The sequence below is a fragment of the Emys orbicularis genome, chromosome 8 (genome assembly GCF_028017835.1).
Source record: "Emys orbicularis isolate rEmyOrb1 chromosome 8, rEmyOrb1.hap1, whole genome shotgun sequence".
Classification (NCBI taxonomy): Eukaryota; Metazoa; Chordata; order Testudines; family Emydidae; genus Emys; species Emys orbicularis.
The window spans coordinates 113,001,308-113,016,335 of NC_088690.1; the positions used below are offsets into that span (position 1 = coordinate 113,001,308).

At 47.9% G+C, this 15,028-nt stretch overlaps 1 protein-coding gene across 1 annotated transcript in view; it reads right to left on the reverse strand.

Annotated features, from left to right (window-relative positions):
* Positions 1-15,028, reverse strand: part of UIMC1 (ubiquitin interaction motif containing 1) — a 61,969-nt gene that overhangs the window by 28,937 nt on the left and 18,004 nt on the right. The window contains exons 2-3 of the mRNA XM_065409596.1: positions 13,815-13,965; positions 4,306-4,396 (exon numbers count right to left, since the gene is read on the reverse strand). Coding sequence (XP_065265668.1) covers positions 4,306-4,396; positions 13,815-13,958 — 235 coding nt within the window. The 5' untranslated portion in view covers positions 13,959-13,965. The remainder of the gene's footprint in view (positions 1-4,305; positions 4,397-13,814; positions 13,966-15,028) is intronic.

A 15,028-nucleotide genomic window follows, 5' to 3' on the forward strand; every position in this document is an offset into this window, starting at 1 on the left:
ATCACTGACCCAAAGTCCGGAAATTCAGTTAAGGTTTCCATAGCAATCTTAGCTCTGACTCCTTTGGTGTATTCACTACAAAAAGACTTTTCATCCCCTCAGCGTGCAACAGAGGTAGCATTTGGCATTGCTGCAGACAGGACGTGCACCTAAGGACACAGGAAGAAGCTAGACTTTGATCACGAACCAACATATTTATAAGGTTCGGTCTCACTGGCAGAGCAGCAGTTCCTTTGCATTACACTTTATTACTGGTCACATAACACGTCACATTGCCCTGTGGTGTGTGATATCCTGGGAGGCCCTACTGAAGAGCAGGGCAAAGGTGCTGAGCCGGGCTCACCCCATGAAGCAGATGCAAGCTGTATCTGCTGGACAGTACCCAGAAAGATCTGCCACGTGCAAACGACCCCTCGCCCTGCTTCCATCACTGCTTTGATGGATCACTGTGCCAGGTCTGATGCATTCAGAACTGCTAGTTCAGCAGCACATTTCTTCCCAAAAGGATTCTTCAGTCACAGCAACCTAGAAGCAAGGCTGCCTTTTTCAAACAAAGCAGTTACTTGGGAGAACACCTATTTATTTAGATTCTGACCCTACACTTCACCATGCTTAAAATACACAACACCTGCAGAATGGAGAATGTGGAAAAGCAACTCAGCAGCTCTCTTAGGAGCTGAAAAATACATTGTCACAGTCACAACTCAAACACAACTGGCAGATGTCCTTCAACCCCCTCAGGCCTGTGCACACCTGCACCTGGGGGTAAAACAAAGCCTGAGCCCTCCTAGCCCGAAAGGGCACTTTCTGAAAGCTGAGAAGCCACTAAACATTGGGGTTTTGAACAAAAGGGCCCCCTCAGCCTCAACTATAGCATCTCGAACACAGCCCATTTTACAGGAGAAATGTCCCCCAGTAAAGCCACACCCAGGGACTCCTGGCCTCTGCTTTCTAAACCATCCGCTGCCTCCCAGCTGCAAGTGGAATCCAGCAGCACTGTTTCACTTGAGAAAAATGGAGGAATGTGTTGGCTTTCGTAATGACACCACATGACAGCACAACTGCATTCAGCCAGCCACGGGACATCACATTTTGGTGATGTTCTCCCATTCTGTGCTGACAAAGTTATTTACTCCACTGAAGTGAGGTTGGACCATTCTTTCAACTATTCTGACTACAACTGCTGGATTCACTTATGTGCCATCTCAGAGCAGTGTATTGTTTGTTTCTGTATTTTTCTTTACAAATTAATCAAGAAAAAAGAAAGAGAAACAGGGTGAAGTGAAGGCAGACTGCAGTGCACTCAGGACCCAGGGGAATCTTTGTCCTTGGACAAAGTCATGCTGTAATTTTCCAGCTAGAAGGAACCCATGACAAGAGAATTTTCTCGTCAGTGTAAACACTGCACAATTCTCCATATATCAGAGAAGGGTCCTGTCACCAAACATAACAATACTCTGCACTCAGCCAGCACCTTTCTTGTTCAAACCCCACGCCCTGTAAGCCAGGGAAGACTATGACCCAACCGGGCAAGCATGTACACATGCAAATACATTTATGCATTTAAATAACCCCCACTGCAGTCACTGGGGCTTCCCCATGTGCTTAAAGTTACCCAGGTGCACAAGTATTTGCAGAATGCAGCTATCAACACACAGGCAGTTCAATAAATGCACCGATTTCTCAGTAAATTCCTATTGTACCTTTGTTGTCAGTTCCACCCAAGTGGATGTGGAACAGCTAGAAAAGTGCTGCCTCTGGCAAACCAACGAGAAAAAACTGAAATGTGTTTGTTTCCCTCCCAGATGGGTAGGTGCTTTGAGGAGTGGGGAAGTCCCAGGCCTAGTTCCACCTGGAAATACGCAACTGCTGGGAGAGTGGATGGAGCCGCTCAGATCACGTAAAATCCAAAGGGGCTGATCTGTTTCAGCTGAGCTGTCCGTACACTGACTAGTCTGCGAGACCCAGAATAGTACATATGATCGTATCTAAGCACTGCACGCAGACACTCACAATGTGTGTGCGCTTGATGTTGATTATACTGGTCATAATTTATGGTGATTAGAAATTCTAAGTATTGTGTTAGCCTCCTACTGATGTGTGCAAACAGACGATTTCAGAACTCTGAGGCACGAAAAGAGAAGCTGTGCTTTAGGAGGCAAGATGCATCTCCAGGGTGTCCAAATGAGATGGCAGATTCTCAGGGTTTCAGAGAAATAACCACCGGCCAGCAAATAAGGAGCACATGTGAGCCCATGCACACGCCCACCCTGAATCTTCCCACAAGAAGGCCTCTGCTTTCTATTTTTTAAGGAGTAGTAGTTCCATTATTCCAAAGCTGAGCTTCCTACATACCACACTCCAAGAGACACTGAATACGTTCATCGTGACAAGGCATGAAATCCAACAGCCCATACCCACTGGGACCAAGCCCAGCCAAGAAACATGGTGGCAGGGGAGAGAGATGCAGACAGACTGTTTTTAAGACATCACAGCCCTAAACAAATTAAAACATTTCAGAGTCTTTTAAAATGCTAATATGGCAATTTACTGTGCAATTTATGTTTCCTTTTAACATTTCCAAAGTGAATGAGATGCCAACCCCACTAATTCTAGTTCTAACACTTGCTAATGCGAGATTAACTCAAAATGGAAATGCAGAATCGCATCATTTCCACATATCCAGAGTGCAATTACAATAAAGATGTTCCAATGTGCTTTAAAGCACCAACTTCAGCCAGAAAAGACAGAGAGCGATTTCTGTGGGGTTTGTCTCTGAATCAAACGTCACAGATCTACTAGATTTATGGCTTAGGTTAAAATGAGGAACATGGCAAGAAGGCAAGAACGGGAGGCTACAGTTTTACAAACCAGAGCCTGGAGAGAGCTCCCAGCATGGGGAACGGGTTGGGGAGGAAGCTCCCACTCTGCCCGTAGGCAGAGTGCCTTTACAGAACCAATTTGCCATGCAATTCAAGAACACGTTTAAATACACAGAGAAAAAAGATTTTTACTGCAAAGCTTAATCTGCCTAAAAATAAACACCAAAAACCTCATTCTCGTTTATAATCAATAAAAGAGCAGCCCTGAAACCAAAAGTGCCTAATTAATTATTGTTAGCTGACCCCTCTCCCCCAGAGACCTGCATCCAAATCCCATGGAAACCTTCCCCATGCTAGGTCAGGACGTAAGAGCCCACACAAGGCGTGATGCCCCAAGGCTTGCAGCAGGCCATGTGCGGGGAGCTGAAGGGACAGCACACCGATCCCCTGCACACACGCCAGCTGTGGAGCGGCAGAGGAGTCAGCCCAGCCAAGACTCGGGACAGGCGCACCTCTGTGGCAGCTGGGCCACCCCTATGCTAAGGAATGGCCAATGGATATGCCCCACTCCTAGCTCCAAATCCAGCGGGACAGCAAGGCACGAAGACCCCAGAGAGCTGGACTCACAGTGCGCGTTAGCGCCCCCCCTTTGTTCAGGTTCCTCACTCCAGCTACTTCACGCAGAGGGCTTGGCCTTCTGCCTCCACAGACAGGGGGGCAGGATTTGCCCCATTTGGCCCAGATTCTCGGTGTACAGAAATCCAGCAAACTGCAAAGGTCCCGACCCATTATAGAGTGGCTGGAGAGCCAGAAGTGTGGGCCCCCTTCTCGTTACACAAGGAGCGCATATGTGAGCCACACGCACGAGGGACACGGTCTATGATTCAGTCCCATTTTAACGCAATTCCTACGGCCGTTTCAGGAAACCTGCCCCCCGCCCTATTCTGTTATCTCCTTTGCTTGTCTGCCATGGGGCAAGCGGCAGGCAGTGCCAGGCAATGGCACTATCCAAACGGCAAGCCCAGTTCATTGAAATCAGCGTTCCCAGCAGCGTCAGAGATGCACTCCTCACTGCAGCTGTTGCACTAAAACGTTTCACTCCTTGTATTGTTTTGAACTGGATACATTATTTGGAGCGCTGCCTTCCAGAGCCTCCGAGACTCCCAACCAGCGGCTCTAGTGGGGACGCAGCCTGACCCCTGCGCTGCTGGACGCAGTTATTTCCTGGACAGCTCCACATCTAATCTAGATATTGGATGTGATATGCGCTCGCTTGCGCACACACCTAGGAAGAGCACTAGTGTGTGCACTCTCATCCTGGGGAACACACAAGTGACAGACAGTCTATTCAGGAAGGGTGCAATTCATCATTGTGCAAGGGAGTCAGCCTGAAATCCCAGGCAACCTTTAACTCACCACCCCCACCCCCAAAAAATACTGACCGCGGTCCAGTTGCCCTCTACCCAGTTCATGTGAGACCTACGTGCAATTTTTCTTTTAGCGGCAAACTTCACTCTATCCAGCTGCTGCTTGGTTCTTTTCTTCTGTAATCCATTCTCCTCCTTTGACTCCTGCTGCAAAGGAAAAAACAAAGTACATAAACGACACAAGTAGTGGTGCCCTTTCCCCCTTCCCCAAGACATGCAGACAAAAACACTGGCTCTAAGGAACCATCCTCCATTTGTGTGACATTTGAATTTCAAACGTTAATTGAAGAACATTCTGTAACCATTAAAAGAGCAACCAAAGATACAGACTGACATGCAAACAGGAGCAGAAAGAGACAATAGACTTCATGCCAATCACTGCAATGCAGTGCACCTGTTGTAACTGTCTGGCCTTGGTAAAATCTTGATATTCATAAGCAAATTCCTAACATCCAGCAGCCTGGCAAGTGAGGACTGTTCCCTTCAGCACAGCTTCTAGCATTCTGTCCCGGACAGCTCTAAGTGCCCCAAGAGGCAGCGCTTTCAACCTTTCCTTTGGGGAGACAGCCTCATACCCCTCCCAGGCAGCACAGCCAGCCTATCTGGCCCCTAATTCCATCCTAGTACGTTACACCTCCATGTGTTCCCGTCAGCCATTCCTTGTTGATGGTCACAGCCTTCAAACATGTGTAGTCTTGGGGCTTCCCGCAATAGGCCTCGATTCAGCAAACTGCATAAGCACCTGTGTTACTTCAAGCTCATTGATTCAATGGCACTATTCACATGTTTAAAATGACACGTGTGCTTACATACATTGCCCTATTAGGCCTTAGTCAAGCCACACACGTTTCCACATAAATCAGTCAGTTGCTGAAGATCCCTGGCTATTTACATTGCTTGCCACTGAATTCCTTCTAGTTTGCATCATTTAGTAAAGCAGGGCCCACCAATGAACAGTTCTCCAGGGAGAGGCCCCTGTGTTGTCCAAAGAGGCACTAACATCTCCCTGCTCCCTGACAGCAGGCCTCTTACTCTGCAGCCCCCAAAAGGCATTTAGTGTCAGCAGGAGCGGCGCCAGGGTTTTTGCCGCCCTAGGCGGCAGCATTCCTCCTCTGAGCATTCGGCGGCGGGGGTCCTTCCGCTCCGCGTCTTCGGGGCACTTCGGCAGCAGGTCCTGGAGCAAGTGAAGGACCCGCCGCCGAATTTCCGCCGAAGACCTGGAGCGGAAGGACCCCCCGCCGCCGAATTTCCACCAAGGACGGCAAAATGCCGCCCCCCAAATCCTGCCGCCCTAGGCGACCGCCTAGGGTCGCCTAGTGGAAGCGCCGGCCCTGAGTGTCAGCCACGTTTGGAATTTGCTGTCTGCTCTCACCCTCCATCTCGTGCCACTGTTCCTGTCCCAGACTGCTCCTTCCCATGTGGTGTGCACACTTCAGGTTATTTTACCCTGGATGGATACGCTGCAGCCTTCCAAACTGAATCTACATTTTGCTGTTTCCTGCCCATAGTCCTTATCCTGGATTGTCTCTCTGTACTGAAGTGTGTCGGGAACTCCTCCCAATTTAATATCATCAGTGGATTTTTTGAGCGTCCTAACACCAGCCCCTGTGGCATCTGCCACATACCTCCCCAGAACTAGATTCCTGGCTATTTATCATTACCCTTTGCTGATACCCTCGTAGCAGGTTTTCAGTCCAGGAGGGTCCCTACCCAAACCAAGCTGAATTATTTATCCAAGTAGGATTTTGCAAGACACAGTATTAAGTGATTTCCTGAAACTCTAATACATTATGCCTACTGCAGTCCCTTCCTCCACGGATTGCAGAATTGGATCAAAACGAGCAAGCATGCATATTCCCACACTCATGCTCCCACCAGAGCAGGGGTGGCCAACCTGGGGCTCCGGAGCCACACGCGGCTCTTCAGAAGTTAATATGCGGCTCCTTGTCTAGGCACCGACTCCGGGGCTGGAGCTACAGGCGCCAACTTTCCAATGTGGGGGGGTGCTCACTGCTCAACCCCTGGCTCTGCCACAGGCCCTGCCTCCACTTCACCCCTTCCCGCTCCCCCCCGAGCCTGCCGTGCCCTCGCTCCTCTCCCCTCCCCTCACCAGCCTCCTGCACACCACGAAACAGCTGATCGGGACGCTGGGAGGGAGGGGGAGGTCCTATCGGTGGGGCTGCCGATGGGTGGGAGGAGCTGGGAGCAGGGGCGGGAGCTGATGGGGGGCTGCAGCCATATTACTGTGGCTCTTTGGCAATGTACACTGGTAAATTCTGGCTCCTGCTCAGGCTCAGGTTGGCCCCCCCGCACCAGAGGATTAGTTCTGACTACTCCTTTCCCTTCTCCAATCACACCCAGGCTCTGACTTCGCGCTCAATGTCATTTCTAAGATCTGCCCCTCTTGCTCTGTCCCCAAAGCCAAAACTTTGTTTCACACCATGATTTGCTCTAGCTGGGATTAGAGTAACTTCCCCCCTCCAGCTCCCCGTCTACCCCCTCCTCAGTCTACCCAAGGTTCAGCAGTTAAAATAATATTCCACTCCCAGGCCTCTGCCCACATCACCCTCCCCTCAACCTCCTTGGGCCCCTTCATCGATTCTCTATTTCCTTCCACCTGGCTCTACCCCCACGACTCTCCCTCGTCCTGTGCTGTTTGCCAGAGCCCACCGCCTCGGAGGTGACCCGCGCCCCTGCAGTCGCCTGGGGAGAGCAGCCCTGTGCTAACATTCGGACAGGCCCTTGTGCATAGGAGCCAGGGGTGAAGTCCATAATGCCATGTGGCAATCTGGCCTTTCCTTTGTATGTGAGAAGCACACCCCCCGATGGAGTGACGTGAAAGCTCTGGTTTTGCCCTCCCAGCCCTAGTTTAAAGGCCTGCCAGTTCTAGGCCTCAGAGGGTCTATCCCCCTCCTGTCGAATCCAGGCAGACTCTGTAAATCCTCAGCCCACCTCTCGATGCACTGCTGCACCAGCAGTTGCGCTGCATCAGTCTTCTCCTTCCTTCTTGCAGCTACCAAAACGATCTCTAAGATCACTCGCAACACTCCTGTCTTCAGTGCTCATCCCAGATCCCCGACGTGATTTAGGAACGTACCTGACTTTCCTTTGCAGATGCTGCTTGTTCCCATGCATGGAACAGACACTTATCAAACCTGCTACCGGGAAATGGATCCACTGACTGGAAAGGGATCTAGCTCAGCATGCCGGGAGATCAGAATCTCTTGATGTGTCTCTAGTCTCAGACGCGCAGTCACCGAGCACAGCAGGCCCCTCTGTTTTACCATTTGTGGGTACACAGAGTCTAGACATTTAACAATTTCAGGAGTAAAATTATATGCAGAGGAATGTTTAATTTGCTTCACAATGTTCCACTGTACAGCTCCAGTGCAAAGAACTGCTGGAGGGAATCCAGCCAAGCCTGATGGGCCAAAACATACACAGAGCATCTGAGCTCCAGAAAGTCTTAAATCTTCCTTATTTACTGAACCAAAGAATCGGCACGCACCATTTAATTAGGTTTTACTTCTGCTGGTGGGAGGCTGCACCTCCAGGGGCAGAGAAACCCTTTGCCCAGAAGTACTTGGCATGCGGGCAAAGACAGCCTGGAGATCCCTGCAGCGGATAGAGGGGCCTGCTCTAGGCTGACCCAACCTTTTAACAATGCTCATCTGCCGACAAGGCCAGTACAAACTCAAGGGGCCACTCAACCAAATGCTTCTTTAATAAGATCACAAGTCCAAAAAAAACCTTCATCAATTAAATATCTCCCAGCTGCAGCCAATGCTTTTTGTTACAAGGTCATCGCTCATACTCAGTGTACAAGGAGAAACTAAGAGCTACGGCTGGTGTGATGCACCCAACGTACACTGCTGCGCTCAGTGACAGCCCGGGCTCTCCAGGCTACAGCTTTCAAATACAGCAACCTGAAGGAATCCAAACTTCCTGCTCCTTGTAGGTGTAGGCACTGGAGCTGGGGGGGGAGGGGGGGGCTGCTGCGTCCCCTGGCTTGAAGTGGTTTGCATTATATGCAGGGTTTGCAGTTTGGTTCCATGGCTCTCAGCGCCCCACTGTACAAACTGTTCCAGCCCCCCTGCTTGTCGGAATCTGCTCTTCAATGTTTGGTTCCCTCTCATGAGCAATTTCACTGTAAGCATTGTCCAAAAAGTGAGAAAACGGTTGGCTTCCAAAGCTCTCGGCGTGTTTAACATCTGCTTTTCTTGCAGGCAGTAGAAAACTACACTGCCTTTCTGACCCCGCTTTGCACAGACTCCAGGGAGCAAATCCAGCCACAAGGCAGGCAGGTGCAACTCCATCTGCCTCTAATGAGTCAGGTTGTTTGATTCCCCTCCCGCTCCCCGGGACACAGCGACTGCCCTCACACTTGACGGGGAGCTTGCTTCGAGCATCTTCATGAAAAGAAATGGTCACTGGAAGCCAGAAGAGGTCACCAAGGGGACAGGGCAGGGCAGTAGCACGGCACAACTGCGCTACCAAGCATGCAACGAGAGGGCAGAGCCAAAACCACAGGAGCCCTGCACGGGAAACACACACGTACCAATGAGGCTAATTTAATTGTTGAAAGTCAATTCGATGTTGGAAGTACCACGCCTGGCGCTAGCCAAGGCTGCTGTTGAAATCAAAGTCACACTCTGCTCTATTAGTCTCAGACTTTCAGCTCATCAGCACAAACCTGCTGAAAGCAGAGACTTGAACAGTGAGATGCAACGGGCTTGTGCCAGCCAGACTCACAGCTTCCAACGGGTGAGAGAGCCTTGTGCAAAGAGAAGGGGCTGTCCCTGGCACCAGATCCAGCCTCACCTTTATTGCCAGTGATAGCAAGTTCCAGAGCCAAGGGCCTCCCCGACAATGCCCTCCTCCTCATGTTTCACCCTGGGGACCTCAGGCCTCAACTTCCCTGCTGGTACAGCCAACCTTAGAAATGGCAAGGCCTTGCCCATTGGAGAGATGGACCTGGACCTTGGAATGGATCTGGAAGTGGACAGGGAGCCAGATGACCATGGAACACTATGGGAATGTGCTCTCATGGATCTGCCTGACCCAGATTGTAGGCCACTACGTGATGAACTACCTGAAACTACTGCATGGCCTTCAGTTAGCCTCAGGTCGAGGGCCCTGTAGTAGCCCACTGTGGAAGTGTCAAAAAGCCATCTCTCCCCACGGCTAGGCCTGCATCCGAGGAAAGCCACAAGACCACCGCCTAACCCAAGATGAACTCCAGGCTCCCTTGACTACCAGAGGGTAAGTTACAGAAGCCAGGCATTTATTATTGCTCCTGCCAGTTCCTCAAACCACTTCCCTCTCCTTCTACCAACATCATCTTGGTCAATGGACTGAGAATAAACCTGCTTCTATTTATCCAGGTGCCTTCAAATGAGGGAAACTGGGGTAACAGTGGTGTTTGTGCCAGATGAGAAGGAGATGTGGAGCTGGGTGCCATCAGCATAGAGATGGCACTGCAACCCATAGCATCTTGCAACCTCTCCCAAGGGTTTGGTATAGATGTTGAGTCTCTGTGGGACTTCACACGAGCTCTGTGAATAGAAGCAGCTACCCAGTAGGGCCCTGTGGGCTCTATCCAGGATGACTGAGTGAAACCACTTTTAAGTGACTCCATCCTCCCCCCGAAAGGCCTCACAGGCAGATCAGCAGCACTTTACAATCACTTTATAAAGGCTGCTGATCGATTACCAGTATTAGCATAGCTACCTGGGCTCTGCCCATAGCTCATATCAGCTTGGCTGGTACCACCGCCATACTACAGCTAGGTTTCACCTCTGGCTAACAAGGGTCTATCAGTGGAACTCAGCAACAAGCCAAATTGTACAGCATCTTTCTTCTCAGGAGACAGAGCAGTAACTGGCGAGGATGCTAGTGTCAGCTGGTTTCTCAAGCGCTGGCAGAAATATTGCAGATCTGAGGGTGAGTAGAAGATTGTTGGTGCTTCCTTGAAGGACAATCTCTGTCGACAGAGGGCCTGGTGTTTCCCAGAGGCTTTCACCAACCAAAAAGGATCAGAACCATTTTGTATGTGGTGACACAAACTTTCTACAGCATTTCCAGAACCTTTGTTTGTGCAGGGAATGCTGTATGGTCATCTCTTCCTGTTTCCATAGAGTTGGGAAAAGAGTTTCAAATTTGCTTGACTCTTTCCAAGAAGGAGGACAAGAGTTCCTTGGCTCCAGGATAAGACACAGGCAGTCAAGTGTGGATTACACAACCCACAACCCAGAAAAGTTCCTGCCGATGAAACTTTTCAGATGCCACTGAAAAGCCCTGAGCAAATGGAGGAAACTTGGCAAAATAGCACTGATGAGCTTGGCAATACAGCATGTCTGAGAAATTCCTGAGAGAGTCAGTTTGCCAGAGATCATCAATAGTAAGAAACCAGAGGCTTTCCAGGTGCTTCTGCTACAAGATCTGCTAGTCTAGGAGGAGAATTGGGGACTACAGATATCTGCCAGGGGATTGCTAAGGAAAAAGGCCAATGTATCTATGCTGTCCAAGACTCTCCTCGTAGTCTTTGAATCCTGAACCATGTCCTAACAACTGCAAGATGAACTGAGAATTTATTGTTCTCTAAAATGGCTATTTATCTGGAGTGTTACACACCTCTTACAAATAGGGAACAAGGTCTTGCTGGAGCAAAATCAACAGTTACAGGGCTCAGGACTAAAATTCAACTTGATGTGCACTGCAAGGCTGAGGGTGAGTTACAGAAGCCGGGCATTTATTATTCAGAACCCACAGGAAGCAGAGATCCTTCCCAGGACAGAAAACTGGAGGGCACTGCTACGACTCTGGATCTGGAAGCCAAGGATTTAGAGGTAGAAACAGACCAGACTAAATAAACCCACTTATCCAACTGACTGTGAACTGCTGTCACTTAAACAGAACCTAACTGGCTCATTAATGGCTTCTCTGAGCATCCCTTCCTGTAATATGGCCAGTTATGCCACCAGAATTTATTAAAAACAAAAGAACGGCCGTATTGAGTCAGCCCAATGGCCCATCTAGCCCAGAATTCTGTCTTCCGACAGCGGCCAGTGCCAGGTGCCTCAGAAGAGATGAACAGGGCAATTATCGAGTGATCCATCCCCTGTTGTCCGGTCCCAGCTTCTGGCCATCAGAGGTTTAGGGACACACAGCGTAGGAGATTGTGACCCTGCCCATCTTGGCTAATAGCCACTGATGGACCTGTCCTCCAGGAACTTATCTAATTCTTTTTTGAACCCACTTATACTTTTGGCCTTCACAACATCCCCTGATCAGTTCCACAGGCTGATTGTGCGTTGCGTAAAGAAGTCCTTTCATACGTTTGTTTTAAACTTGCTGCTTATTAATTTCATCAGGTGACGCCTGGTTCTTGTGTTATGGGAAGGGGTAAATAACACTTCCCTAATCTCTTTCTCCAGAGTAGTCAAGATTTTCTAGACCTCTATCATCATATCCCCCTTGTCTCTTTTCTAAACTGCACAGTCCCAGTCTTTTTAATCTCGCCTCATATAGAAGCTGTTCCACACCCCTACTCATTTTTGTTGCCCTTCTCTGTACTTTTCCCAATTCTAATGTATCTTTTTTGAGATGGGGCAACCAGAACTACAATCTATATTTAAGGTGTGGGCTTACTGTGGATTATATAGTGACCTCAAGATATTTTCGGTCTTATTATTTATCCCTTTCCTTATGGTTCCGAACATGCTTTTTGCTATTTCCCACTGCACATTGAGTGGATGTTTTTAGAGAACTATCCACAATAACTCCAAGGTCTCTTCCTTGCGTGCTAACAGATAATTTAGACCCCGTCATTTTGTATGTATAGTTGCGATTATGTTTTCCAGTGTGCATTTCTTTGCACTTATCAACACTGAATTTCATCTGCCATTTTCTTGTCCAGTCACCCAATTTTGTGAGATTCCTTTGTAACTCTTCACAGTTAGTTTTGGCCTTCACTATCTTGAATAACTTTGTATTATCTGCAAATTTCACCACCTCACTGTTTACCCATTTTTCCAGATCATTTATGAATATTTTGAACAGCACTGGTCCCAGTACAGATCCTTGGGGGACCCCGCTATTTACCTCCCTCCACTGTGAAAACTGACCATTTATTCCTACCCTTTGTTTTCTGCCTTCCAACCCATTAGTGATCTACGAAAGAACCTTCCCCCTTATCCCATGCCTACTATACTTAAGAGCCTTTGGTGAGAGACCTTGTCAAAGCTTTCTGAATGTCCAAGTACAATATATCCATGGGATCCCCCTTGTCCACGTGTATGTTGACCCCCCCCCCCAAAGAATTCTAATAGATTGGTGAGGCATGATTTCCCATTTTTGTTTATAGACTTGATCATACAGTATAGTCAGGGAGATTAATCTTTTCATAGTCATGTTTTAAAAGATGCTTGAAAGTGAGGAGACAAATCACATGCATGTTAAGAGGAATAATTGTGGACAATGAGAGGTCCTGATCGTTCATGTACGTCAACATCTCTTACAGCTGTTGGTTTCTTCTTTCCTTATCGGTTTCACAGTAAAGGCCGTGATACAGCAGACATCTGAAGTTAACTTCGCCTATTGCAGAGCTTGAGGGTTTAGCCCCAGTGACCTATTACTGCCAGACATTCTAGATCTGTCTAGTTAAGGGAATTTCCCAATGGGGTAGAGCTCAGATAATGTGCAGAAATAACAGCCAATAGCATGTGCCCTACAGCTTGTTTTTCCTGCTTACTGCTAGTGCTTTCCCTCTCCTCACATGTTAATTGCCTTATTGTCAAGACTGATGCTCTAGATGTGGGCACTAAGGGCACTTGATTTAAGATCTATAGCTTGCAAGTGAACGGAAATGCTTGTTAAAACTGTATCATTCTAAAAGCATCTTAGGCTCCCAAATCACTGACAGAGCAAAGCAAAGCCAAGACTTAACAATTACAAATGAAAATATTGTTTCAAATCAGGTCCTGTCTCACATACCTTCCATGTCATGAGTTCAGGCCTCTAGGCTCTGGAGCTCCCCTGAACCACTGACGCTATCAGTCACCTCCAGACTACCCTAAACAATGCAGTTACCTCTGACGGCTTAGTGGTTAAGGATGAGAGTAGATTACACTCAAGCCTCCATAATTCAGTTTCATGATCTGACACTAGCTGTACTTTGAACAGTTACTTGCATGTAACAGAACCACATTTCTGTGATTTAGTTAAACAGCAATAAAATAAAAAGTTTGAAAAGATTTGCGAGGTGATCGAGGAAACATGATTTAAATTAGATTTCAGATTCTGTTCCGACAGGTTTTGGTTATCAAATCTCAGAGACATGACTCAGCACCAGCCAATCAGATGGCTCATTTCATAGCCAAATGGGACATGATTAATCTGAAATACACCTTGAAAAGAAACAGAGCAGAACACTAATGGCAAAGTGCAGCAGGCTGCCCCAAGGTGCATGGTAGGTACCACTCAGGACAGTCTCTTGTCAGGAATACACTGGTAGATGAGCATGCCCCAGTCAGGATTTTGGGTTCCGCTTTTTTTAACCACTTACCTCTCCATCGCTGTCAGATATAACAATAAAGGCATCCACAAAACTATGCTTCTTTTTGGCATCGACCAGGCCCCTCGGCTCTTCCTCCTCCCCGCCCGGGTCCTGAAAGTCAGGGCTTTCTGCATGCTTCTTCTTCCTCGGCATCCTGACTCTGAAAAAAAGAAAGAGGTTGAAAGCAGCCATTTCTTTCCATCTGGTTTAGTTTTCCCTTAACAGCCATCCAGTTTTACTATTTTAAGCAAAATACTCCAGGAATTCGGTCTTATTGCAAAGCAGGGTGAATTTAGTGCTGTTGGGAGCCACGTGCATAAGTCCTACTCATCAAGTCATGAATACTTTACAGAGCTGATTTGCTCAGAAGGGGCTTCGGAGGAGCAGCAGCACACACAAGAACTGCTTTCCATTCTTGTTCTCCAAAGCGATGAGTAAATTCCTACTCAACTCCTCTTTTTAACGCTCATCTGCAAATGTGTTCAGTTATTAATTTTACAGCAGGAAATCGCCAGCCCTCCATCAAGGACCCTTGCCTTCCCCTATTAGCACCACCCTTCACTACCACTGATGCAGAACAAACCAAGATGTTGTGGTGAAGCATGCTGACAACCTGGTGGCCTTGGCACTCCAGAGTAGGAAACCACAGCAGCTAAACCAGTTGTCAGCTTTCACATTCAATTAGATGTGGTGCAAAAGCCATAGTTTTCCAATAACGTAGTTATGCTCACAGAACCGTAGCTCCAAGAAATGCTGCACAAGCTCTGCGAGATAGAAGAGTGGGAAAGAGATAGAAAGCAAGAAGTCATGTGCAATGCACACCACATGACCTGCCTTCCCAATGAACAGCAAATTCAAGCTGTCCTCTGCTGAAATACTCTCCCTAAAAGGTCATCTCAAGCCTTTACTATAAGCAAGGGCACTCGAGATGCCGGGAGAGCCGAGCATTATCACTGCAACCTTGTCAGTGTTATGTGCAGCACCAGTGAGGGCAGGTGCAAATGCTATTCCTGGGGGGATTCTGCGCCAAAAAATTAAAAATTCTGCACACAATATTTTAAAATTTTGCAAAATTCTGTATATTTTATTTGTCAAAATAACACAACATAATCACACCACTTTCAATTATTTTGGTAATTTATTTCAAAATACCTGTCAGTAAATATGTCTGTAACAATATAGAACAAAAAAAAGACTCAGGAATTTTTTTTTTTTGACAGATA